Source organism: Geotrypetes seraphini, chromosome 8 (assembly GCF_902459505.1).
Source record: "Geotrypetes seraphini chromosome 8, aGeoSer1.1, whole genome shotgun sequence".
In the NCBI taxonomy this organism is placed as follows: Eukaryota; Metazoa; Chordata; class Amphibia; order Gymnophiona; family Dermophiidae; genus Geotrypetes; species Geotrypetes seraphini.
This window is the reverse complement of record NC_047091.1, coordinates 69,881,398-69,908,900: the sequence shown is the minus strand read 5'-3', so window position 1 is coordinate 69,908,900 and position 27,503 is coordinate 69,881,398. Positions and strand designations below refer to the sequence as shown.

Genomic DNA, 27,503 nt, shown 5'->3' with positions numbered 1-27,503 from the left:
AAAGGTGATCCGTATGATCCAGACCAGCATGGATTGTCTAAACTTAAATGTATTTTGCCACAAGCAGAATTAAAAATAAAATACTCTCTAAACTAACACAGCCATGTTTTGCCTTTATAAGGGCAGCATCAGGGGCTGTTCAAGAACCAGCAAGCAGTGGCGTAGTAAGGGTGAGTGTCGCCCGGGGCGGGGGTGCCCTTCCTCCACCCTCTTCACCGCCCCCTGCTGCACACACACCCGCTTCCCTTTTCCCATGCCTTTTTAACTTCTCCGGCGTGAGCAGCATGCCCATGTCGGTGTCAGCTCGCCCTTTGACGTCACTTCCTAGGCACGGGTCCCGGGAAGTGACATCAGAGAGAGCACCGATGCCGACATGGGCAGCAACCTCACGCTAGGGAAATAACAAAGGTAAGGGGAAGGCAAGGGGTGCGCGCGCGGGGCAAGGGGAGGAGGAGGGGTGCCATGCCCTTAGGAAAATCGCACCCAGGGCAGACCCTACACACACACACACCTCCTTTACTATGCCACTGCCAGCAAGTGTGATTCCTTGCTTTTACCTGTCTGATGGAAGAAATTCTCTAAACAAACTCATCTTCAGCTCTTAAAAATCTGCTTATGGCGAATAAATGTAAATCCAGACATTCCATGCTGGTCTGCTCTATTCTTTGTTGTATAGTATGAAAAGTACCCTGTGATGGGAAGACCGTGTTGCTAGCCTGTGTACCGATGGCTGGTTGCAAGTGATGGTTGATGATTAAGAAGGTCTTAACTTTGGGAAGAAGAAAGAGAATCAGTAGAGTGGCAGGAAAAATAGTGTATCAACTGCTTGGCCAACAGGGGCTGCTTTCATTTTGGCTGTTCTGATTGGACCAGTGATTGACTTGCTCTGTTCCCCACCTGAGACACACTAAACCTAGTTCTGATTATCCTCCATCTCCTACCTCAGTGACGATAGAGGAGGCAAAGATGCTGTCATCGAAGACCCAACCATCCTGGCAGGGCTCTGTCTTCAACCCAAGAACTGTGTTGTTGTCCTCCAATAATCGCCACTGTATGTCGGTGAAGCGTAGGCATTTTTCTGGCCTCTGCTCTCCATCCAGGGGGATGGATACCTTCAGCAGGTCATGTGGATCCAGATATCGCGTGAAGTTAGACTGGGTGCCGTTCATCTGGATATTGGCCTGGCAGTGATGCTCGGGTATAGCTGCGCTGAAGTTCTGGACCAGATTGTGGCTGGCGATCATGAGGACCGGAATGGAGAGAAAGCAGATATAGATGACCTGGAAGAGTCCCATGCTACCCACTTTTTCCAAGAGATCTCCAAAAGCCATTTTGTGTGATTGCGATAATGATGTTCTCTGCCTGCTGGGTCTCCTGAAGGCAAAGTGTCTCCAGATGTTTTCCCCTCTGGCTGCCTCTGCAGGTTATATACACATTGCTGCAGGCACCGCTTCAGCCGATGGTTAAAGATTGACTCTTGAACCAAGAGTTATGCAAGGATAGGAAGGAAGTGGAGCTGAGTGGATAAATGTAATAATACCTAATAGATCCTCAAGAGTTAGGAGCCACAACCTTCTGAAATCCTTTGGTTCTGGTTTTGCTTTTTCCCTTCCCCCATTCCAAGTTTTCTTTCTTATTAATATAACATAGCCCCTCAGTTTTCATTCAATGTGGATCATTATGTGCTGAGGAATTGTAGAAGATTTATATATAAGAAAGAAAATATTATAATTTGAGCCAGTACTAACCTAGTGTCCCAGTAAAGTGTTAAGGTTAACTCTTCTGTCTGAGACACCCCTAATACCCCACTATTAATCCAGGGTCCAACATTGTGGTAAAGATCATTCTTCCCTCTTAGCCAATACTGACCCTGTGTCCAGCACAGTATTAGGGGGCACTCTCTCATTTGAGCCAGTTCTAAGCTAGGGTCCCTGTCTGGTGCTAGGGGACACTCTCTCCACGGAGCAAGTATCCAGTATGATGATAGGGGGTCATTCTCTCCTCTGAGATATTACTGACTGTTTCAGCATTGTATCAAGGGGCACTCTCTCCTTTGAGAGGGTACTGATCCAGGGTCCCTGACTGGTCCTAGGGTCATTCTCTCCTGTATGGTGTTAGCGATCACTCTCTCAACTAAGTCAGTATTGACCCAATATCTTGCATGGTGATAGAGGGTCCTCGCTCCTCTGAGCCTGCTGACTTAGTTTCACAGCATAGTGTCCCCTAAGATAGGTTTTCTGCATATTTATTCCAGGGAAGGAAGGGGGATAGTGATCAAAGCTAAGAAAGCTATATTGGCAGTGGGAACAAGGGAGAATTCAGCATTAGCACTGGTGACATTTTTTTGGGAGGAGCATCATCCTCAAACTACAACTCTGAGGGGAGATATGATTGAAGTCTACAAAATCCTGAGTGGCGTAGAACAGGTACAAGTGGATCGATTTTTCACTCCATCAAAAATTACAAAGACTAGGGGGACACTCGATGAAGTTGCAGGGAAATACTTTTAAAATCGATAGGAGGACATTTTTTGTCACTCAGAGAATAGTTATGTTCTGGAACGCATTACCAGAGGTTGCGGTAAGAGCGGATATTGTATCTGGTTTTAAGAAAGGTTTGGACAATTTCTGTTATTGAGAAAGATATGGGGTAAGCCATACTTGCCCTGGATAGGTAGCATGGAATGTTGGTACTCCTTGGCCATCAAGAATGGGCAACTGGGCTTGATGGACCATTGGCCTGACCCAGTAAATCTATTCCTATGTTCTTATGACACTTTTCCCTCTGACCTGGTGTCCCAGAATAGTCTTAGGGGACACTTTTCCCTCTGATCAAGTACCAACCTTGTATCCCAACATAGTGTTAAAGACACTCTTCCATTTGACCCTGATCTAACTCAGTGTCCCAAAATAGTATTAAGGGACACTCCTCTCTATACCAGTACTGACTCAGTGTTCAGCATTGTGGTTTGGGGGCACACTGTCCTCTGAGTCAATACTGGATCAGTGTCCCACCATAAGAACATAAGAATTGCCTTACTGGGACAGACTGAATGTCCATCCAGTATCCTGTTTCCAACAGTGGTCAACCCAGGTCCCAAGTACCTAGCTACATAGGAGCCAACTTTTCAAAATGATTGGAGATGCTCAAAAGCTCTGCCCCAACCCTGCCCGAGCTCTGCCCCAGACCCCACCCCCATTTTTTCCATTCATTTTTCATATACCGTATACACACAATATAATCTTATTTTAAAAAACATAATGATTAACCACAAAATTAAACTACACTGTATGGTTTTCAACATTCATTCATACCAGAATACCTGGACTTGGTCACACATGCAGAACACAGACAACCCCTATGCAAATATAGGACCACAAACTAAAAGTATTAATATACACAAATCCTAAGATGGCAGACTCTTCACAGAGTACACCAGAGAAATAGAAATAAAATATTTTTTTCCTGAACAGTGCAAAATATAGACAGCAGATATAAATGCTTAAAACTGACACAATTCAATCACTAAATTGAAAATAAAATAATTTTTCCTACCTTTGTTGACTAGTGATTTAATTTTTCTAATCATCTTTTCCCAGAATCTGGTTGCACTTACTTCTGTCTCTGCTCTTAACTCTGTTTCCAGGGCCTTTCTATCCATTTGCTGTTTTTCTCTCCTTCACTTTCTGCCCTACATCCATCTTTGGCATTAACTTTTAACATTCAACTTTTCTCCATTTTTCTGCTTTCTTCTCAAAATCTATCTACTTTTCTATGTCTTCCATTCCCTTCCCATCTATCCATGTGTACTATCTCTTCCCTCTTTCTTCTCCCCTATTCCCATCTATCCATAAGAAGCATTTCTTCTCTCTTCCCTTACACACTCATCGCTGTGCACCATCCCCTCCTTCTCTCTCCCTCCCCTGCCTTGCCAGGTTCTGCACCCAGCCCCCCTCCCTTCCTGCCCTGCCAAGCTTTGCACCCTGTTCCCCCTCCCTTCCTGCTCTGCTCTGTATTCTCTTCCTCCCTCCCGATACCTTGCAGGCCTCCAACGGGCCTGTCGTAAGACCTGGTGGTCCAGCGGTTGGCCAGGATGGGAGGGATCCCTCCTGTATCCTGTCCCCACCAACTCTAAAAACTTTTACTTCCCTCCCACTTCCTCCACATATCTTTTGAATTCCCTGGCAGTCTCACGATAGGACGAGACAGGAGGGATCCCTCCCGCCTCTTGTCCTGGCTGACTGTGACAATTTTTACTTCTCTCCTGCCTCACCCACAAGAACTTGCAGCAGTCATTCAGCTAGCCACTTTTTGCTGAGCAGGAACGTGGGAAGATTGTTCCTGCTCGGTTCACCGCTGGACCACCAGGGAATTTTAAGGTGTGCATGGGAGGCAGGAGGGAGGTAAAAATTGTCACAGTCAGCTGGGACAGGAGGCGGGAGGGATCCCTCCTGTCTCGGCCCACCGCTGGACCACTAGATATTACAGCAGGCCCAGCAGAGACCTGCAACAGGTCCAGGAGGGGGGAGGGTGGGCACTGACCTGAATATAAGTGGAGACCCCTATTTATGGGCCATTTTTTTTTGGCCCAAAAATCAGCTGATATTTGAGTATATACAGTATAGCATTATTTTCTGATTAGAGATCCTCTGTGTTCATCCCATGCTTTTTTGAACTCTGTCATAATTTTCCTCTCCACCATCTCCTTTCGGAGTGCATTCCAGTTATCAACCACCCTCTCCGTAAAGATGAATTTCCTAACATTACTTTTGAGTCTATCACCCCTCAACCTCAAATTATGCCATCTGGTTTTACTATTTTCCATTCTCTGGAAAAGATTAATTATTTCACTAGTTATTCCCATTTCTAGATCATTCTATCAGCACTCTGGGATGTATATAATCTGGTCCAGGTGATTTGCTACTGTTCAGTTTGTTAAATTGACCCATTACATCTTCCAGTATTACAGTATTGAGTTTCTTTGGTTCATCAGAATTGAATACCATTACTGGCACTAGTAACTCCCTCACATCTTCCATGGTGAAGACCAAAGCAAAGAATTCATTTAATCTCTCCACTTGTCTTCCCTGAAAGTCCCTTTTATCCCTAGGTCATCTAGTGGTCCAACCAATTCTTTTCCCAGCTTCTTGCTTTTAATATTCCTAAAAAGAGCTTTTACTGTGTGTTTTTGCTTCCAGTGTAATCTTTTCAAGGTCTCTCTTTGCTTTCCTTATTAGTGCCTTGCATTTCACTTGCCATTCCTTGTGCTGTTTATAATTATTTTCAGATTGATCCTTCTTCCATTTTCTGAAGGATTCTCTTTTGGCTCTAATAGCTTTCTTTACCTCACTCATTAACCACACCGGCTGCTATTTGGTATGCCTTCCTCCTTTTTTAATACATGGAATATATCTTGTCTGGGCTTCCAAGATGGTATTTTTTAATGACTTCCATGTATGATGTAAATTTTTGACCTTTGCAGCTGTTCCTTAAGTTTCTTTTTTACCATTCTCCTCATGTTATCATAGTTAGGGTTAACACTTTCACAAGAAAAATGCACAATGTCTGATGGATAGAAGCAGCACAGCTCAGGCTTAATTACAAAATGCAATTGAAAAATAGGAGGAAAAAGCCTCAGACTGGGACTCTCCCACTGCCACAAGAAGTGTACCGATCAACCAGAAGATAAGTTGAAAGTCTTTTCTTCTATCTTTTAGCACAAAACAGCAACGCACAAGGCTTTTATCCTTTGCACCGAAAATGGAGGTTTTTTGCCAATGAGGTTAACACCTAACCACCTTTAACCATCTCTTGTGGCAGTGGGAGGGTCCCAGTCTGAGGCTTTTTCCTCCTATTTTTTAATTGAATTTTGTAATTAAGCCTGAGCTGTGCTGCTTCTATCCATCAGACATTGTGCATTTTTCTTGTGAAAGTGTTTTCTTAATATTATTGATTTTTCACAACATCCGAGTTTTTTGGATCATAGTTAGGGTTACCATATCTTGAAAAAGAAAACCATGGACACTGCTCTACCCTGTTCCGTCCCCAGCCCCGCCCCATTCCACCCCCAGCCCCACCCTTGGCAAGCCTCCTCTCTTCTACAACCAGCTCCAGCCACGTCTGAAGGGCCTGGAGCATCCGCAGATGTGTGTGATATAATCCGCACATGCTCAGAGGCTCTCTAGATGTGGCCGGAATTGGTAGGGGCTTTCCAAAACCCGGAGAAATGCTGGGTTTTGGAAAGTCTGTCTGGGAGTGTCCTCTAAAAAGAGGACATGTCTGGTAACATTAATCATAGTCTCCTTTTTTTAAAGTTAAATGCTGTTATATTATATTTCATGTGTTATCTTATTCCAGGGATTATATTATGATCATTGTTATCAAGTGACCTCAGCACCTTATTCAAGTTTATTCATGTTTTTGATTAAATGCTTATCCTAAGGTACAAAGCGTTGTACAATGAGTAAAAAAAATAAAAGGACACTTCTATATATTTATTTTTAAAGTACCGTATTTTTTCACTCCATAAGAAGCTCTTTTTTCCCCCCCAAAAAGTAGGTGGAAATAAGGGTGTATCTTATGGAGCAAATGCCACAACCCCCCCCCCCAACCAACCTGTTTTTAATCACTTTGGAGGCCTCATGCATGCGCACTGGAGGGAGTAGGGGCTGCGGGTGCTTGGGACCATTGCCTGGCCATGGTCGTGCTAGTGATTATGGCAGTGAAGGTGGTGGATATCGGCAACTGTCCTCAACCAGTGTTTCTCGGCCAGTGTTTTTAGCTCCACTATCTGGGGATGTCGGCCTTCTCCGAGGTGGCACTGGAGGAGAAGCACTCGGAGCTAAGCAACTCGCAACAGAGCGTGCAGACACTGTCCCTGTGGCTCATCCACCACTGCAAGCACTCGTGGGTAATCATGGCCATCTGGGAGCGGGAGCTGCGCAGAGATAAGAGGCATGTGGGGAGAGGAGAGGAACTTGGCAAAACAGAAGAGGCTGAGCTCACCCTACTGTTTTGTCCTTTTGCTGCATGGGCTTGTTTTGCTTTGCTCCCCTTCCCTACCAAGGTGGAGCCAATGTGGGATAGACATGAGGTAATTGTCCATCGTAAAGGGTATAGAGTTCTGTCCTTTCAAAATTCATCCGGTAAGGTATTCTGTGTTTATATATACTTTTTTTTTCCAACGCTTGGCTCCCGGTTAACCATAGGTGATAGCATTTGGGGAAAAAAGGTGTTCCAGAACATTTTCGTGCTTAACCTCAAGTGTTCAGAGTAAATTGGAGTTTGCTGCATTGGTCCTTTGCCGGGTTCTCATATGCCTTATATGTCCTGCTTGCCCTGTGCCTGTCCCAGCCTACCACTAGACTACCAGAGGGGGGACAGGGTACAGAGCTTGGCAAGGGGAATTTGGTTCAGAATTTTTTTTTCTTGTTTTCCTCCTCTAAATCTAGGGTGCGTTTTATGGTCAGGTGCATCTTATGGAGCGAAAAATACGGTCATTTTTATAATTTTTGTTTTCACCCATAAGGGATACTTGTTAGGATGTGTATATATCTTGTATCTATCTCTATCGCTACCTTTCCTATCGGAATATGTTCAATGGAGTTTCTTTCTGTATTTAATTGTTTCATTGTAAACCGCTTAGGTCAGTAAAATGCAGGAGCGGTATATCAAATTCTTAATAAACATAAACATAAGCAAGAGTGTTGTTCAAATTTGCCTGTCTGTGTTTCAAATCCATTCAAAGTTTGGTCCCCATATATCTGGTTTCCCACTTCAACTTGGACTGTTCCACCAGGCCTACTCACAGGGTACACATATTTAGCCACCCAACATTAAAGACCTGCCGATTCAAGAGATATCAGGGCAGAACTCTTGCTTTCCAGGCTGCCCAACAGAACGGTTGGCTGGGTAACATCATTAAGCACGCCTCATCCCTTCTTAACTTTAGAAAACTAGTTAAAACAAACCTGTTCAACCAATTCGTAACCAAGAACTCTTAATGCCTTACCATTGCTTTCAATGGAAGTAAAACCCGGATGTCTCAGTCCGTCCTTTTTCTGGAGCCATATGATAACCCTTGATACTCCTAAAGCAAGCGCAATGGAGATCTGCAAAGAGTGGACCAAAAATGTGCAAATCAAGCAGAACTGTCTCAGTGCAAAGAAACGAGATTTAACAAGAGCAGCTGCAGTTCAAATGATAAGTATTTGGAAGTGGGAAATCAGTTGTAAAGAGCATCCATCAAGGGAAGGGGCCAAAGTTGGGATGGAAAGATAGCCAGTGACCCAACAGCAAAGTGTTTTAGAGTAATTTAGAAACAATGTGGTTGGCAGAGAGTCATTTTGACACTGCTGTGAGTGTAGATTGTAAAGCCAAGATATCAGGTGAGAAAGGATCAGTATAGTGAATTATAAGGACATCATCAGTACTGATCCAGTGCCACAAAATAGTGTTAGGGGACATTCTTTCCCCTCTATACCAGTACTGAGTTAATCTTCAGCATGGTGGTAGGGGTCATTCTCTCCTCTGAGCTAGTACTGACCTAATGTTCCAGCACAGTGTTAGGGGACATTCTTTCCTTTGATCTGTACTGACCCAGTATGGTATTAAGGGATACACTTTCCTCCGAACCAGTACTGACCCAGTATCCCAGCATTGTGTTAGAGAGTATTCCCTCCTCTGATCTAGTACTGACCTAGTGTCCTAGTATGGTGTTAGGGGACACTCTTCTCTTTGACCTAGTACTGACCAGGGTCCAGCATGGTGTTAGGGGATACACTCTTCTCCGAGTCAGTACTGACCCAGTATCCCAGAAGAGTGTCAGGAGACATTCTTCTCATGAGTCAGCATTCAATAGATCTAAACACACAATTGCTCTCCAGTTGTATTATGCTGACTTATTTCTTATTGCCACATGTTTAATAGATGGCTTTTACAATCCTGCCAGTTGAATCCTGGACCTTTCCTCAGCATTGCATCTTTGCATGAATCAACAAAATGACCAAGCAAAATAGTGTTGTTAACAGCTGAGGCAGTTATCCCAGGACTAATTACTTCCCCTCTGTGAAAATAAGTTAAAGTTTATGTTATTAACCAGACCTTGGTTGGAGCATCTAGTGGTCAGGTTGGGAAATGGCCAATGCTCAACAGAGCCTCTGACCAATTGAGGAGCTCACCTTTCCACCTATATCCGCCCTCCGCCCATAGCCCTCTGACCAACTCTGATGAACTCTTTTTGCTGCCTGGATATCCTTCCACAACAACCATCCTGCAGAAAAGCTATATGGATGAGTGGAGATAATGTTAGGGACATTAATCATTCTGCGTGGCATCGTGCAAAGCCCAGGAATAATTATTGCTGCAAAACTTACGTGTCTGCCTACATAGTATGGGAGGGTCAAAGAGGCAAGACAACCATATTGGCTTTGGGGCCAATTAGAAGCAGCATCTGGAGCATTTGTAGGGCACTCCCTACGTCCCTCCCAAGTTACACTTACAGCCAAATAGTTTGACTTTGTTTCCCCAACGATTTGTATCTGCTTTCTCAGCTGCTGTCTTTCCTAGGAAAATCAGCCCAGGTAGCTTGTAATAACCGAAACGACATGGTCATTCTTCACTCTCTCTCTTCTCCCCTTTCCCCCATTCCCACCCCCGCATGCCTCTTCAATCTACAGGTGAATAATCTGGGTTCTTTCACTTGTGGACAGGTCAAACAATTAACCCTATTCTGTCTGGGCAATTTTCAGCCAGCTGCAGGCACCGTGATCCCTGCTGCCCCAGCCAGCGAAAATCTGGATATTCAATGCCAGGCTATTTTTGGCGAGCGGCATTGAATATTTATTTAAAGGACTTATTATCCACTTAATATCCAGGTTTTCGCTGGCACTAACCAGGCATTTGCTAGCACATAAAGATAGAACAGCTATTTATACAGACTTATCTATGCACTAACCTTGCCCAGTTAAAGCTGAATATAGGGGCAGAACTTTGACCCAGAATGCCCCCAGAGATAGCCAACTCGTGGTTATGTGTTCCAAGTTTCCAAGTTTATAAAAAATTTGTTTTACCGCCTAATCAGACTTCTAGGCAGTGTACATTAGCTAAAAGGCATAAAATATTTATTTATTTTAAAATTGATATGCCACATACAACTAGCCTCCTCTTCTACAAAGCTGCGTTAGTGGCTGCCGCACGGCAACAGCCCTGAAGCTCTTTAAATCTCTATGGGCTTCGGGGCCGTTACCACACGGCAGCCGATAGTGCGGCTTTGTAGAAGAGAGGGTATGTGGTTTCCGTATCATATACATAAAATCTTGTTTCCCTACGATTATCACATATAACACAGACATGTCTAAACAACATCATTAATCGTCCTTGTTATAAACAAGGATAGAGCGCAAATTCAATCAATTCAGAAATACAAGCAAGCTTTAAATCATACATTGGTGTCAGAAAAAATTATAAAAGATGATTATCAACTGAAATATACCTTAACATAAGAAGGCATGACTTCCGGTGACGTCACGATCCGAGATGGAGGGTTAGGGACTTTGCTCTGACTCTCCTCTCTAAAGAGCAAAAACTTTCCCGTTGCGGGACGCTGCAATCGGTGCGCCCGAGGTAGGACGAGTGTGGGGGAAGCCTGGGGCTCTTGCGGGATGCCGACAAAAAAACGAGTGGAGCCCGGCAGAGCGACGGAGCGCGGCGGTGAGCAGGGAGGCCTCCGCCACGTGCGCGGGACCTCGGGCATGTCCGCGCGCGAGTCGGGAGACAGCGCGTCGGAAGAGGAGTCTGAGCGCGGTGCTTCCCCGAGGCTACGGCGAGCTGGGTCGGCGGCGGCTGTGACAAAAGCCGACCTGAAACTGTGGGCCACTGAAATTAAAGAGGAGGTGGCGGCTGTAAAGGGTAAAATCAAAGAGGCCGTAAAGGAGATAAGGCAGGACTTTGCAGACTTGCTGGGCAGAGTGGAGGACAATGAAAAACGCTTGGGAGAGCAAGAAGAGACGGTTCAGGGACTCACAACTCAGGTGAAGGCAGTCCAAAAAGATCTTCTAGACTGCTGTGCCCAAGTGGAGGACCTGGAAAATAGGTCCCGAAGGAATAATGTCCGGATCCGGGGAGTCCCAGAAACAGCTGAGTATGGGGACGCGGCGGCTGTGGTGCAGGAGCTCAGCCGGTTCCTGCTGGCGGATGGTGGGGCCCCTGACAACACTACTGGGGGCCTGAGAGTGGATAGGGCGCACCGAACCCTGGGTCCGAAGACTGGGGATTACCCGAGAGATATTATTGCTTGTATCCACCACTTCCCCGATAAGGATCGTCTGGTGAAGAAAGCTAGAGACTTGGGTGTTATCTCCTGGAAGAATTTGAAAGTGGAGATATTTCAAGATCTCTCGAGTATAACTTTGCAGAAGAGGAGGGAGTTTCGCCCGCTGCTGGAGGTGTTGAAGCAGAATAACTTGAGATATAGATGGCTGTTCCCGTTTGGTCTACTGGTTACTTTCAATGGAGTGCATAAGCGGGTGACGACCGTGGCGGAGCTGCAGGCGATGCTTCTGAAGGAGGGCCTGGTGAAAATGGGAGATGCTGTTTTGAGCAAAGTGGCGGCGCAGAAGTTGGAGCGGTATCAGTGGAAAGCGGTGCCCCAGAGACGGAGAGGACGGCAGAGCGTTCGACAAGAGGGAGGAGCAGACGAGCAGAGGGCAGCTGCGGCCCCGATCACCTGAGTGGCTGGCTGAGGGCGGTGAAGCTTATCTGTTAATGGGTCCTGGACTTTGCTGTTGAGTTAGTGGTGACTTTGGGAGTGTGCCTGGTGATGGTCTGGGGAGTGCTTGGGGGGGGACGTGGTGAGTATGAGGTGTGGATGTGGGGACGGGAGGTATCACGAAGGTGACATGGGGGGGAGGTGAAGTCACTTGAAGTCTTGGAGGGAGGGAGGAGAATGGGAGAGCGGGTTTGGTGGGGAGGGGGGAGGGGAGAGGTGGGGAGGAGGGGAGAGGAGGGAGGGAGGGTGGGACTGGGAGGAGGGGGGAATGGATTACATAGAGAGAAGATGGGGGGAGAGGCAGGGGTGATGGGAGCGATGTCTTTAGTGGGGGATGGGGGGGATAATATGCTTAGATTGGGCAGTTTGAATGTTAAGGGGCTTAACATGCCACGTAAACGGCAATTGTTGTTGAAAGAAATTAAGCGCCTACGTTTTGATATCTGTTTTGTTCAAGAAACTCATTTTGTAAAAGCTGGGGAAAAGCTGGTACAGTTTCGGGAATATCCAGTGAGGGTTTGGGCCTCCAATAGGGTGGAGCGGAAAAAGGCGGGGGTGGGGATTTTGTTCTCCCATAAGTTGCGGGTGGTCCCAGACAAGGAATGGAGGGATGAAGGTGGGAGGTGGCTTATCTGGACTGGTACTATTGATGGAACTCGGGTAACATTGGTTAATTTATATGCACCTAATTCTCAACAGGGTCACTTTTTTGATCTCCTCCTGTCTAAAATCCTGTCGGTTAAGGTGGGGCCTGTGGTGGTGGGGGGGGACTTTAATTTGGTTCTTAATCCAGAGTGGGATTCCACGGGCAAGGGGGGTGATAGACTTAAGAAGGATAGAAAATGTCTGAAGAGATTTCTGGAAGTCCTTAATGTGGAGGATGGGTGGCGGGTCCAACATTGGATGGGTCGGGACTACACGTTCTATTCCCCCGTACATGAGGTATACACTCGCATTGATCTGGTATGTGTGGATAAAGGGTGGGGGGGCAGAGTGATAGATACCAAGATTGATACCATTGGATGGTCAGACCATGCCCCGCTATGGGTGGATCTGAAATGGGGAGGACCTCGGGGGGGAGATACGTATTGGAGATTGAACGATGCCCTGCTGGGAGATCCGAAAATAGTGCAAAAGTTGGAAGCGGGGATATATGATTTCTTAGAGTTTAACAATGTGGATCAGTTCTCCCCTATGACGATCTGGGAAAGTCTAAAAGGGGTGTTAAGGGGGGAATTGATTTCTATAGCTGCTTATAAGAAAAAATCCCGGCAGCAGGAGGAATTGCAGCTCCGGGAGACGCTCCGCACTCTGGTGGATCAACATAAGAGGGGACAGGGGGACCCGCAGTTGAGGCTTCGGCTTCAGGAAACCCGGATGGCCCTTGGGAAGCTGGAAGATGAGGTGATTAAGTTTAATCTTGAGAAAGTGAAGCTTAAATATTTTGAATCGGGAAATCGGGCTAGCAAACTTTTGGCTCAAAGGGTCAAACTGAAGCAGTCTAGGAGTAATATTTTGGCTATTAAGGAGCGCGATGGTACGGTAATTACTGATGAGGTAGGCATTCAGCGGCGGTTTAGGGAGTTTTACCAGGAGCTTTATACCCCAGAGCTTAAGGGCTCGGAGGTGGAGAGCCAAGCATATTTGAGGGATTTGGGACTGCCTACCCTATCTAGCTCGGACGCACTGGGGCTGGAGGGGGATATCACGGTGGAGGAGGTGTTACATGTTATTAGACATTTGAAGCCGGGAAAGTCCCCCGGACTAGACGGGTTTACAGGGCTGTTCTATAAGAAACTTTCTCCTCTGGTTGCACCCCTGCTAACTAGATTATTTAATTCTCTGAAAGAGGGAGAGCGTCTGCCTTTCTATATGCGCTTGGCAGGGATTACGATACTTCCTAAGCCAGGGAAAGATGTGTCCCTGTGTGGCAGCTATAGACCTATCTCTCTATTAGGGATAGATACCAAAATCCTGGCCCGTATTCTGGCAGATAGGATGGCGACTCATATGCCGGACCTGATCCACCCGGATCAGGTGGGGTTCATTGGGGGGCGTCAGGCGGCTGATGGTATTAGGCGGGTGTTGAACTTGGTGTGGGAGGCTCGTAGATCAGGATCTCCGTGGGTGGCGGTGGCGGTGGATGCCGAAAAGGCGTTCGACAGGGTGGATTGGACGTTTATGGAGGCGGTTCTGCGCCAGATGGGCTTCGGGTCGCGTTTTATTTCTTGGATTCTCACGTTATACCACAACCCGATGGCATGTGTCAAAGTTAATGGGGTCTACTCCAAGCCCTTTGAATTGCATCGAGGGACGAGGCAGGGGTGCCCGCTTTCTCCTCTGTTGTTTGCTTTGGTGATCGAGCCTTTAGCTCAAAGTATCCGTCTGTCTAGGCTTGTGAAGGGGGTGCGGGTGCAGGGGGAGGAACATAAACTGTCCCTTTTCGCGGATGATATTTTGGCCATAGTGGAGGGGTCGGAGAGGTCGCTTTTGGCTCTGCGGGATTTGATGCGAGACTATGGGCGGATTTCAGGCTTTAAAGCTAATCTGTCTAAGACGGAGATCTTGAATATTTCGGTACCAGTGGCGGAGGCCCTGGACCTGCAAAAGGGGGTACCCTTCCGGTGGGTGACGGGCCCTATTAAATACCTGGGGATATGGCTGGGGGTGGAGTGGGATACCCTGTTCCGCCTTAATTACCTCCCTTTGGGAGAGATGGTGCGACGGGATCTGGATAGATGGGACCCTCTGTACCTTTCCTGGATGGGCAGAATGGAGGTGGTGCGTATGATGGTCCTGCCCAGATTCCTTTACCTATTTCAAGTGCTTCCGGTTGAAATCCCTAGGGCCTATTTTATTCGTTGGCATAGGATGCTTTTGCATTTTATATGGAGGGGCAGGCGTCCTCGGGTGGCGAGATATGCCATGTTCAAATTTAAGGAGGAGGGGGGATTGGGACTACCCAATTTGGAACTGTACTATAGGGCGGCGCAGCTTAGGGCGGTTGTGGACTGGCATGCGAACCCAGCTAAACTGTGGGTTCAGGTGGAACTGGGCCTATTGGGGGACCCTAGGGGCATACCGGCTATGTCTTACCTACCGTGGGTGGGCTTGCGGGAGATGGATATTGCTTCTATCTCTAATCCTTTTATACGATGGACGCTTCGGATCTGGAAGGGGGCTTATAGAAAACTGGTGGGTAAGATGCGGGGACTCCATCTTTTGCCTATTCGGTATGCGGAGGACTTTGCTCCGGGTAGGGAGGGTGGAGTCTTTTGTAGATGGGAGCGAGGGGGGCTGAGATGGTTTGGACAGATGTTGGAGGGGGAGCATATTCGGGGGTTTCCTGAGGTCCAGGCCTCTTTCCATTTGGAGCAGCGAGATATATTCCCCTATTTACAGGTGAAGGATTATATTATGCGATTTAAAGTGGGAGACCCTGCCGCATATAAGCGCTCGAGGTTTGAGTTAATGTTGGGGGACCCTGTGCGTAGGGGCTGCATTTCTCAATTGTATCGATTACTGCTGGCCGACCCGGATCGGAAGACGTCATATATGCGGGCTTGGGAGGTAGATTTGGGGATTATCTACACGACTGAGGAATGGGAACAAATAGCACTGCGCATACATCATGTGGCGGTGGCTCCACAACTGGTTGAAAATGCTCTTAAGCTCCTGGTGAGATGGTATGTTACTCCGGTGGTGCTTGCAAAGATGAATGCCTCATGTACGGGGGAATGTTGGAGAGGGTGTGGTCTGAGGGGTACATTCTTTCATATGTGGTGGGAGTGTCCTCTCCTAGTGGACTATTGGACTCAGGTGTTCCGATATGTGGGGCGTCTCTTGCAATGTCAACTACCGTTTGGAGCGGGGGCGGCGTTGCTGGGGGTACTCCCTGGGATAGTGGAGGCCACGCAGGACAGGTTGGCTAGACTGGCTTTTACAGCTGCTAGACTTGTACTGGCATCTCTTTGGAAGAGCCACACGATTCCTACGGTGGCGATGATGCGAGTGAAATTGGGATGGGTATGTGAGAAATTTAGGCTTTCTGCTTTACTTACACGCCAGAGGCAACAATTTGAGGATTTATGGGGGAGGTTCATAGAGATGGAGGGAAAATCTGAGTAACTTGTATTGCATTTTTAGATGGTGCTTGTATGAAGAGGGACATTCATTGCTTCGTTTTACTCATAGGAGTTCGTCCTGTTACTTCTTACTATCTGTTATTTCATGTGTGGGGGGGGGTTATAGAAGATACCGGGGAATGAGCAATTTAGAGGGGGGTGGGGGGGGGAGGGGGAGGGGTGGGATGGGAAGGGGACATGTTGTGTGGAGGGGGGGTTTATTACTGTATACACTGTATTTCTGATTGTGAGGTTGTGCCATCATGGTACATGTTGTACTTGTTTCGCAGTGTTTAAATAAAGAATTACAAAAAAAAAAAAACATAAGAAGGCATTGACTAACTTAATAAAAACAGACGTTACAGGGGGCAATTAGTACAATAGACAAAATAAACTAAAACAAACTGGAGTACTGCGTCCAATATTGGTCGCCATACCTTAAGAAGGACATGGCGTTACTCGAGAGGGTTCAAAGGAGAGCGACGCGTCTGATAAAGGGGATAGAAAACCTTTCATACGCTGAGAGATTGGAGAAACTGGGTCTCTTTTCCCTGGAGAAGAAGAGACTTAGAGGGGATATGATAGAGACTTACAAGATCATGAAGGGCATAGAGAGAGTAGAGAGGGACAGATTCTTCAAACTTTTGAAAAATAAAAGAACAAGAGGGCATTCAGAAAAGTTGAAAGGGGACAGATTCAAAACGACTGCTAGGAAGTTTTTCTTTACCCAACTTGTGGTGGACACCTGGAATGCGCTTCCAGAGAGCGTAATAGGGCAGAGTACGATACTAGGGTTCAAGAAAGGAATGGACAATTTCCTGCTGGAAAAGGGGATAGAGGGGTATAGATAGAGGATTACTGCACAGGTCCTGGACCTGTTGGGCCGCCGCGTGAGCGGACTGCTGGGCACGATGGACCTCAGGTCTGACCCAGCAGAGGCATTGCTTATGTTCTTATGTTCTTAAACTGGAACAATAGGAAGAGGGGGAGAACTACAATCTTGAAAGAAAAGAACAAATCAACGGAGGAAAAAAAAGAAGGGGAGATAACTGGTCATCTTCCATTGCATATTCAGGGATAGCCAGCTAGCTGCAATTTAACAGGTCACCAAGGGTAACACTCAAATTATGAGCACAAAGTCTGTGAATACTGGACCCATTTATATTAACTTAATACATGAGGATTCTTCAAAATGTTTCTGCACTTTCATATTTTTGCAGAAAATAGTTGGGATGGGAGAAGTGTTAGGATGCTGGGAAAATGTATTGCAAAACAGGGTGATTATATGGAAAAGTGATGTAATTTGCTTTTGAGGGTTTTTTAAAAAATTATTCTTTATTTATCATATATTTCTTATTAACAATCAAATATAATAATTACAACTTGAATCAGATCCATAATGCATGTCGGTATCAAAAATCCCATTCATGAATATCCCATTCAAGATGTCCGGGGCAGTACTTGGAGAGACTCCCCAGGAAAGGGACTTGGGAGTACTGGTTGACAAGTCGATGAAGCCGTCTGCACAATGTGAATGCTAGGAATAATTAAGAAAGGAATCATGAACAAATCAGAAAAGGTTATCATGCCGCTGTACCGGGCCATGGTACGCCCTCACCTGGAATACTGCATCCAACACTGGTCGCCGTACATGAAGAAGGACACGGTACTACTCGAGAGGATCCAGGGACTGGAGGAGTTGCCGTACAGTGAGAGATTAGAGAAACTGGGCCTCTTCTCCCTTGAAAAGCGGAGACTGAGAGGGGACATGATCGAAACATTCAAGATAATGAAGGGAATAGACTCGGTAGATAAAGATAGGTTGTTCACCCTCTCCAAGGTAGAAAGAACGAGAGGGCACTCTCTAAAGTTAAAAAGGGATAGATTCTGTACAAACGTAAGGAAGTTCTTCTTCATCCAGAGAGTGGTAGAAAACTGAAACGCTCTTCCGGAGGCTGTTATAGGGGAAAACACCCTCCAGGGATTCAAGACAAGGTTGGACAAGTTCCTGCTGAACCAGAACGAACGCAGGTAGGGCAGGTCTTGGTTAGGGCACAGGTCTTTGACCTGGGGGCCGCCGTGGGAGCAGACTGCTGGGCACGATGGACCACTGGTCTGACCCAGCAGCGGCAATTCTTATGTTCTTATGTTATGTTCCAAAGGAAAAGAAAAAAAGGAAAAAAATATCCATTCATTTATATAGACCACAATAATTTGAGAGAGGACAACAGGAAATAAAATACAAATAATCAAACGAGAAAACAGCAATACCCCGTTAGTCCTACAGCCGGTATTATGACAAGTTACATATCTTTAAGAACATAAGAATTGCTGCTGCTGGGTCAGACCAGTGGTCCATCGTGCCCAGAAGTCCGCTCACGCGGTGGCCCTCTGGTCAAGTTACAGATGCTGCGCCCTCCCTAGATTCTACAAAGTCTAACAGCTGTTTAGGCTCCAAACTTTTGAGGTGTTTAATAAATAGTGTTTACAAAAATAAAAGTGCGGTAACATTTTTTTTTTGTATGTGTGTGTGTGTTTAAATTCTTTATTCATTTTTAAAACTTTCAATAAGTGCAACATAAAATACAATCATTTTACACTTCAACTTCACTTAATATACCATCAAAATCTTATACAACAAATATCCCTCCCCCCCCCCTTATATCCAACAATTGTTCTAAGCATATGAAAGCATAAAGTATCCCCACCCCCCTCCCCACCTTGGACGTGTATGAACATAGGGAAAAAATAATATTCATTCTGTACAATATTTTGTTAATGGCTCCCAAACATCCCTAAATTTCTTAAAATGCCCATGCTGTATGGCTATTACCTGTTCCATTTTAAAAATTTGGTATAACGAATTCTACCCAAAATTATAATTCAGCCAATCCCAATTTTTCCAGTTTTTCATAATTTGCTGTATGACAACTCCTGTCATGATGAGCAAGAATTTATTATTATTAGAAGAGATTTGACTCTTGGCTCTCATGGAAGTACCAAATAACACAGTGTTATATGATAATGCCACCGGATTTTCCAGTAGATTATTCACTTGGCCCCAAATGGATTTCCAAAAACTAAGGGCTCCTTTTACGAAGCCGCATTAGCGGCTTTATCGCACGCACCTTTTTAGTGTGCGCTAGCCGAAAAACTACCGCCTGCTCAAGAGAAGGTGGTAGCGGCTAGCGCGGCCAGCAAATTAGCACATGCTATTACACGCGTTTAACCGCTAATGCAGCTTCGTAAAAGGAGCCCTAAGTATCAATGGACAATAGAATATTAAATACATAGAAACATAGAAATAGACGGCAGATAAGGGCCCACGGCCCATCTAGTCTGCCCACCTTAATGTCCCTCCCCTACCTTTGCCCTGTGAATAGATCCCATGTGCCGATCCCATTTGGCCTTAAAATCAGGCACGCTGCTGGCCTCAATCACCTGTAGTGGAAGACTATTCCAGCGATCAACCACTCTTTCAGTGAAAAAGAATTTCCTGGTGTCACCTCGTAGTTTCCCGCCCCTGATTTTCAACGGATGCCCTCTTGTTGTCGTGGGACCCTTGAAAAAGAAGATATCTTCCTCCGCCTCGATGCGGCCCGTAAGATACTTGAACGTCTCGATCATGTCCCCCCCTCTCTCTGCGCTCCTCGAGCGAGTATAGCTGTAATTTGTCAAGCCGTTTTTCGTATGGTAGATCCTTGAGTCCCGAGACCATCCGGGTGGCCATTCTTTGCACCGACTCCAGTCTCAGCACATCCTTGCGATAATGCGGCCTCCAGAATTGCACACAGTATTCCAGGTGGGGCCTCACCATGGATCTATACAATGGCATAATGACTTCCGCCTTACGACTGACGAAACCCCTTCGTATGCAGCCCATGATTTGTCTTGCCTTGGACGAAGCCTGCTCCACTTGATTGGCAGACTTCATGTCCTCACTGACGATTACCCCCAAGTCTCGTTCTGCTACCGTTTTTGCTAGGATCTCACCATTAAGGGTATAAGACTTGCATGGATTCTGGCTGCCCAAATGTCCCAAATTCGAGATGACAGTGCCAGCATCTATTAGACTTAGAGCTGTCTAATTTCTGTAAACGAACTGGGGTCTAAACTGCTCTATGTAACAAAAAATACAAGAAGTTTGTCTCATAGATGCCGATGCCGTACATCTCATCCTCCAAGCCCAAATTGCCAAAAGTGCAGAAACATTTTGAAGATCCCTTGCATATTTGTTTCCTGCCAATCCAAAAAACACAATATAATCTTTATAAATACAAGACATACAGGAGTACAACCAATAAATACATCAAGTAGAAGTAGCAGCGACTTGAATTAATTGCACTCATAAAACCAATCACAAGTGACAACATATTATGAGTTTGACCATATCATACAGCAGAGAAGATTGTTTCAAAACCTTCAACTTTCTCCTAAACTCAAACATATCAGACATCTTCAAAGTTCAGCCGGCAAGACATTCCAAATTTGAGGGCTAGCAAATGATAACATATGTCAAAGAAGGAGATAGTGGATGCTGTGATTGGGCAGACTGGGTGGGCCATTTGGCCTTTATCTACCGGCATGTTTCTATGTTTCTGTGGCTTCAGGTCATTCTAGTCTTCACTAAATTTATAGCAGGCAGCTGCAGGTTCATTTATAAAATTAGCCTCTCAGCATCCACAGAGGCCTGGATTTTTCATCTTTCTCAATTAGGAGTCACTTGGAAAGTGATCTTCTATGCTGATCAGATACAAACGCTGTATGACGTGAGAGGCCCACCCAGTTTGATAATGTACATATCACATGTAAATTAGAGAGTGATACGGTTACTGTTACTGCGGGAATTCCGAGGTTACCATGGGAATTCCTATGGTAATGGGAACCTATTGCCGGGTTTGCCCAGTATTACTGAGGCAACGGTTGGTTGTTCCATGATAGTGCCACAGGAACAGAAACCGCTGCTACAGTAATACCATGGCAATAGGGACCCAAGGCACCCTCCCTCAATGCCGACTTGACTCCCCCTGTGCTGTACCTTATCATCCCTGGTGGTCTAGTGGCTTTTTGGGGGAGCAGGAAAGAGCCTGACTCTTTCCTGCCTCTGATGCTGTTAGAGCGCTGTTGGTCCGAAAAGGTTCCAAATGGCTGCTGAGACTTCAGGGGCAGCCTCGTGAGACTTCTCTACTTTTGTGGATTAATAGGATAGTGGGAGAGAGGCAGCAGTGCTGGGCATGGCAGAGAAAGGGAAAGAATGCTGCATGGGGAAAGGGAGAAGAGAGATGTTGGACCAAGGGTGCAAGGGAGGGAGAGAGATGTTCAGCATGGGAGTGTATGAGAGGGAGGGAGAGATCCACAATGTAGTGATTCTAATATGTCAGTTTTTGAAATTTATACCTACTATCTTTATATTTTGCACAGTACAGGGGGATATCACTTTTTCTCTTCCTCTGGTGTTGCATTGTGGCTTCTTGGGAATTCCATTTAATATTTTTCTGTGTGTTTCTATTTTTAATTTGTGGTTAGTTAGTCTATACTGTGTGAGGGTCTGTCTGTGTTCTGCACACATGAATTTGAACATAAGAACGTAAGAATTGCCGCTGCTGGGTCAGACCAGTGGTCCATCGTGCCCAGCAGTCCGCTCATGCGGCGGCCCTCTGATCAAAGATCAGTGCCCTAACTGAGACTAGCCCTACCTGAGCACGTTCCGGTTCAGTAGGAACTTGTCCAGAATCCCTGGAGGGTGTTTTCCCCTATGACAGACTCTGGAAGAGCGTTCCAGTTTTCTACCAGTCTCTGGGTGAAGAAGAACTTCCTTACATTTGTACGGAATCTATCCCCTTTCAATTTTAGAGAGTGCCCTCTCGTTCTCCCTACTTTGGAACATGGGTTTTCTGCTAGCATTAACTGTGCAGGATGGATCTGTACTAATCTGGCTTATTTAGTTTTCCAATAGGTTTATTGATGTTCTAGAACACATTGTAGTGTTTGGTGCTGTGGTTTCCTAGGTAGGTCCTTGTTACGTGACTCGTGGATGTTTTTAAAGAATGGTGCTCATACAGGAGGAGCAGTATTCTTTTTAAGCTGTACTAAACATCCAGTATCTGAATTTTATTCAGGAGTAGCTATAAACTACATGTGAATAAGTAGGGAAAGCATGCAGAGTATGGCATTCTTTCCAACTTCCAATATTTTAAGCTTATATAACATAGATTTTATGCAAAAACATGATTTTATGCAATTTTATGTGCCTAGGGCATCGCAAATAAACATTTAAAGCCTATATATATGAAGGTTATTTCCAATGAATATTTATAGTTAGCACATAACTGCAAGTTAGCAATTTTAGGGGTCTCTAGAGACATTTCAGGATGGGTCACAGTTATGCCCCGATATTCAGCACTGACCAGGCATAAATAGAACAACTATTTATATGATCATATCTTTATGTGCCAGCTCAGTATCCCGTGAACTTCGTCAAGCTGCGGCACACTAAATGTAGTAGCCGCGGCTTGAGGCATCTGGAAGTGCGCGGATGTCGACATGATGATGTCATGCACATGCGTGATGTCATCGCATCAACATCCACGCATGCGCGAAAGCCTTCCAGATGGGCCCTGAGCTGCCGGGGGCGGGGGGGAGTGCTGGCAGGGAAGACGCATGGAGAGGGGAGGTGCCGGCGCTGGCTGATTGCCTACAGGATGTGCTTCTCGCCGCAAGAGGCACATCCTGTAGGCAGTCAGCAGGCGCCTCTCCTCCTCCCCAGCGTCTCGCAGCGCACCTGAAATCTCAGGAGGCACACAGTTTACAATACAGTGTTTCCCCGAAAATAAGCCCTACCCCCGAAAATAAGCCCTAATCGTAGGCAGCTGTGCTTCACCCGCCCTACAGCCGAACTGCCGAATCTCCGCTGACCCTCCATTCTTCCCTCCCAACCGATCCCCACCGACTGCGACCATAAATACCTTCCAGCAGAGGAGCGTTGGGCCAGCAGCATTCACAGGCTGCTTTGCGGCCTTCTCACTGGGGCCTTCTGTGTGCCGCATTACTGATGATGTCATCAGTACACTGTCTTATTTTCGGGGAAACATGGTACACTGTGCTAGCCGATACCCATTTAGTGTGGAATATTAACTCGACCAGGAATACACTGGCCAGCCAGCGAAGGCCAGGATATTCAATACTGCTCACTGGAAACTGCCTGACACTGAATATCTAGGGTCAGTGCTGGCAGTAGGCAATCACCATGCTGCCAGCCGCCAGCTGAAAATCAACTGGACAGAGCATATTTGTTGTTCTTATAGTCAGGAATTGTTACAATACTAGTTTTAACTAGTTATTGATTGGCATGCTTTTGTTTCTTGCTTTTATTTTTCAGTCCTCCGCAGGGCAGACCACATTGCAGTTCTAGTTCAGAAGCATGGAAGGCTCCGGAATTGTGATTCTCCCCAGGATGGCGGGTGCTCCTATTACTGCAAGAAGATATTTCACATCAAAGGTGGCCACTGTGAAGGCTACTGATTATAATTCTGTCTGTAGTTTTGACTGTTTGAAGAAATGACTGCATTTATCTGACTTCATGCACGTACTGTATATAAGGGCTGACCAAGCCAAGGCTGGTGCAAGAATATTGGGACTCTAGGTAAACCTTCAACCTTATGCTCTCCCTTTCATTTCTGTAGCCTATCAGCTTCACCCTCCAAGATTTTGATAACTAAACTGTACAATCACGATCATAGGCAGGAAAACATGAAGCAAAATCAACAGAAATAGGGAGTATACGGTTTATTAAAGTCCAGCATGGCCACTTTTCACCCTAAGACTGCATCAGGAGTCAAACCTGTAGTATAAACATGAAAAATTACAGATCATAATAAAATATAAAATTATAAACATACACAATTAATATCAATTAAATAAATGATAATAAATACTTAAAATGTGTCAAATAGTTAAAATGTGTAAATTGCCTTGAACTAATTAGTATTTATTTAAAATTTTATATACCACATAAAAACTATGCGGTTTACAAAATTACATGCATACATATTAAAAATACTAAAACATGTTTTGACAGAACAAACATAATGAAAACATTAACTAACAGTATCATTATTAGGGGTAATGGTGGACATGACAATGAAGCCGACGGCACAGTGCGCAGCGGCCGCTAAGAGAGCAAATAGGATGCTAGGTATAATCAAGAAGGGTATTACAACTAGAACGAAAGAAGTTATCCTGCCGTTGTATCGGGCAATGGTGCGTCCACATCTGGAGTACTGCGTCCAATATTGGTCGAAGTACCTTAAGAAGGACATGGCGTTACTCGAGAGGGTTCAGAGGAGGGCGACACGTCTTATAAAGGGTATGGAAAACCTTTCATATGCTGAGAGATTGGAGAAACTGGGTCTCTATTCCCTGGAGAAGAGGAGACTTAGAGGGGATATGATAGAGACTTACAAGATCATGAAGAGAATAGAGAGAGTAGAGAGGGACAGATTCTTCAAACTTTCGAACAATAAAAGAACAAGAGGGCATTCAGAAAAGTTGAAAGGGGACAGATTCAAAACAAATACTAGGAAGTTCTTCTTTACTAAACGTGTGGTGGACACCTGGAATGCGCTTCCAGAGGACGTAATAGGGCAGAGTACGGTACTGGGGTTTAAGAAAGGATTGGACAATTTCCCGCTGGAAAATGGGATAGAGGGGTACAGATAGAGGATTACTGCGCAGGTCCTGGACCTGTTGGGCCGCCGCGTGAGCGGACTGCTGGGCACGATGGACCTCAGATCTGACCCAGCAGAGGCATTGCTTATGTTCTTATGCTCTTAAAACCTTCTTTCAAATTCATTCAACAAGATGGAAAGACAAAATCCCATAAAAATATTTACAGGAAGGTAAGGCTTCAGCAGCAAATAGCATTAGCACATGAAGGCATTAACAAATAATTGTGTTTTCAATATTTTCTTAAAAGTCAGTCTCCCATCACAAAATCGCAGAATACCAGACAGCGCATTCCAAAGCTTGGCACCTGCTACAGACAGCATTTTTGCCTCAATCTTAACATGAGAGACTAACATCTTACCCTCCAAATTCAGCTTCATACCATTTTCAGATCTCAGATATTTTCTGGGTTCATAGATTTCAAAAAAACTCCTTTAGTGCCCTTGGGGAAACGTGATATAAGGTTTGCTGTATGATTGAGAGAATCTTAAACTGTACTCTCTGCTGCATAGGTAACCAGTGCAGCTGTTTCAACGTTGGAGTTATATGAGTCATTCTTGAAACCCCAGTAATCAATCTTGCTGCATAGTTAACTAACATCTGAAGTGCCCTCATCTTCACTTTAGTAACTCCCAAATAAAGAGAATTGCAATACACTTCCCCCTCCCCATTCGCGGTTTCCCTACTCGCGGTTTCACATAATCGCGATTTTTTTTTTGGGGTGGAGGGAACCCCCCCCCCCTATTTTTGTCTTCCCCCCAGCATCCTGGCCTTACCTGGTGGTCTAGCTGGTTTTCGGGGCAGGAGTGATCTTCCTATGCTCCTGCCCCGTGCAGATAGCCATTAGGAAATGGCTGTGGGGAGTTCCCATAGTCTCTCGAGAGACTACGGCAGCCATTTCCCATTGGCGATCTGCATGGGGCAGGAGCGTAGGAAGATTGCTCCTGCCCCGAAAGCCCATTAGACCACCAGATAAGACCGGGAAGCCAGAAGGAAGGCAGGAGGGAGGTGGGGAAGGTCCGAAACGAAGCTTTCCCCCCCCCAAAAAAAAAAAAAATTGTGAATAACCAAATCCGCACATGCTGAAACTACGGATTCAGAGGGGGAAGTGTAATAAAGGAACATGCATGAAAAATGGCTAAGAGACGTAGAAAATGGATACAAATATTGCAGCGTTTTCATGGGTGTGTACAGGCAATAAGCTCTAAACACCTTTAAGGCAAAACATGGCCATGTCGGGTACTGGAATTTAATAAACCATATACCCGCTATTTTGGTTGGGCTGCTTTGTGTTTTGCTGCCTGTGATTGTTTGCGGATCATTGCCTCTTGTAGGGTTCTCTACAATCATAATCATAGTCATTCTGTGGAATTTGAAAAGGTACACATGATTAAGAGGATGGAACAGCTGTCAAATGGGGAAGGGGTTAGGGCTCTTCAGCTTGGAGAAGAAACAACTGAGGGGAGATATGAGAGGTCTGTAAATTCCTGAGTAGAATAGAACGAGTAACCATGAGTCATTTGATTACGCTTTTAAAAGGGTCCTTTTACTAAAGCCACGGCAAAAGTGGCTTTAGTGAGCTTCTTACACTGGTCTGTCCTGCACAGTAAGGCCATTTGTGCCATGCCCCAAAATTGGCTGATTTTCTACTTCCAGAATTACTTTAATGGCCTTGTACAATTAGCTCATTAAAAATAGCACCACATGAGCTCTTACCGACACATATTTTGTACATGTTAAGGGCCCACACACTAACCCAGCACCGCATGAGCTCTTACCGCCCACATATTTTGTACATGTTAGGGTCAATGCCCTCAGTGTATAGTTAGGCTCTGGAACTTGTTGCTGGAAGAAGAGTAGTTAATGTAGCTGGTTTTATAAAAGGTTTGGATAAATTCCTGGAGGAAAAGTCCATAAATCGTTACTAAGATAGGCCTGTGGAAAGCCACTGCTTAGCCCCAGGGTTAGGTTGCATGGAATCTTGCACTTTTTGGGGCTCTTCCATGTACTTCTGACTTAGGCCTCTGTTGGAAACAAGATACTGGATTAGTTGGACCTCAGTATAGCAATTGTTATGTCCTTATCAAAACATATATTTGGACATCATACTTTTAAACTTTGGTTTGTAAATTTTAGGGTTTTTTTTTATTTCTTGAATTTACCTTAATGTTAAAGGAAATTTCAATTAAAATGCTTGAAAAATCTTTGTAATTTATCAATTTTCCTAGCACCACTTATTGTGTTTAAACAATATCTGACGGGAAGAGATTTGTATAAGTAATTTCTGTATATTCCTTTTTCTAACTTGAAGGATAAATGTCTTTTTCTATTATATTCATTTTTCTTTAAAATATGGAATTGGCTTCTTCAAGAAATTTACTAATCATTTCTATCTTTGAAATCCAAGAGTTGTCTTGTAAAATATATGAAAATTTCTTAAATTTAAAAAAAAAAGAATGCTTGAAAAATGCTGCATAACAGGTTCTATTAACATCTGCAGGTAAGGAGCCTGGGACTGAATCCAGACTGAGAAAGGGGAAAGGATTTGGGTATTGTATACTGCCTTTTTGTGGTTACACATTCAAAGTGGTGGGTGCTGGAGGATTAAGTGACTTGCCCGGAAGAAGCCAGAAGTTGCTGTACTGTCTGAGCATCTCAGAGCAATCCATGCCATTTACTGTATTTGCTGGTTTAGAAAATGGACAGAGATTACAGTTTTAATCTCGTTAAAATACATTTTCTGATTTAATTGTGTTTGTGGGGTGTTTTTATCACCTTGACTACCACCATGTTAAAGTGTGTCAAATAAGTGCATTTGAGTGGCAGAAGAACCTCTAGCCTACAATATAATTTTATTCATTAACTGGTCTCGTGCTGAGAAGCAGCTC

General features: G+C 45.1%; 1 protein-coding gene across 2 annotated transcripts in view; it reads right to left on the bottom strand.

Moving 5' to 3' along the window:
* Positions 1-27,503, bottom strand: part of LOC117365396 (solute carrier family 22 member 6-A-like) — a 71,073-nt gene that overhangs the window by 21,281 nt on the left and 22,289 nt on the right. The window contains exon 2 of one of the 2 annotated variants that reach the window (XM_033955794.1): positions 8,012-8,111. In XM_033955794.1, the coding sequence (XP_033811685.1) occupies positions 8,012-8,014 (3 nt within the window). In that variant the 5' untranslated portion in view covers positions 8,015-8,111. Of the gene's footprint in view, positions 1-941; positions 1,388-8,011; positions 8,112-27,503 lie in introns of those variants that run through there. The other variant, XM_033955793.1, reaches the window with a different exon arrangement.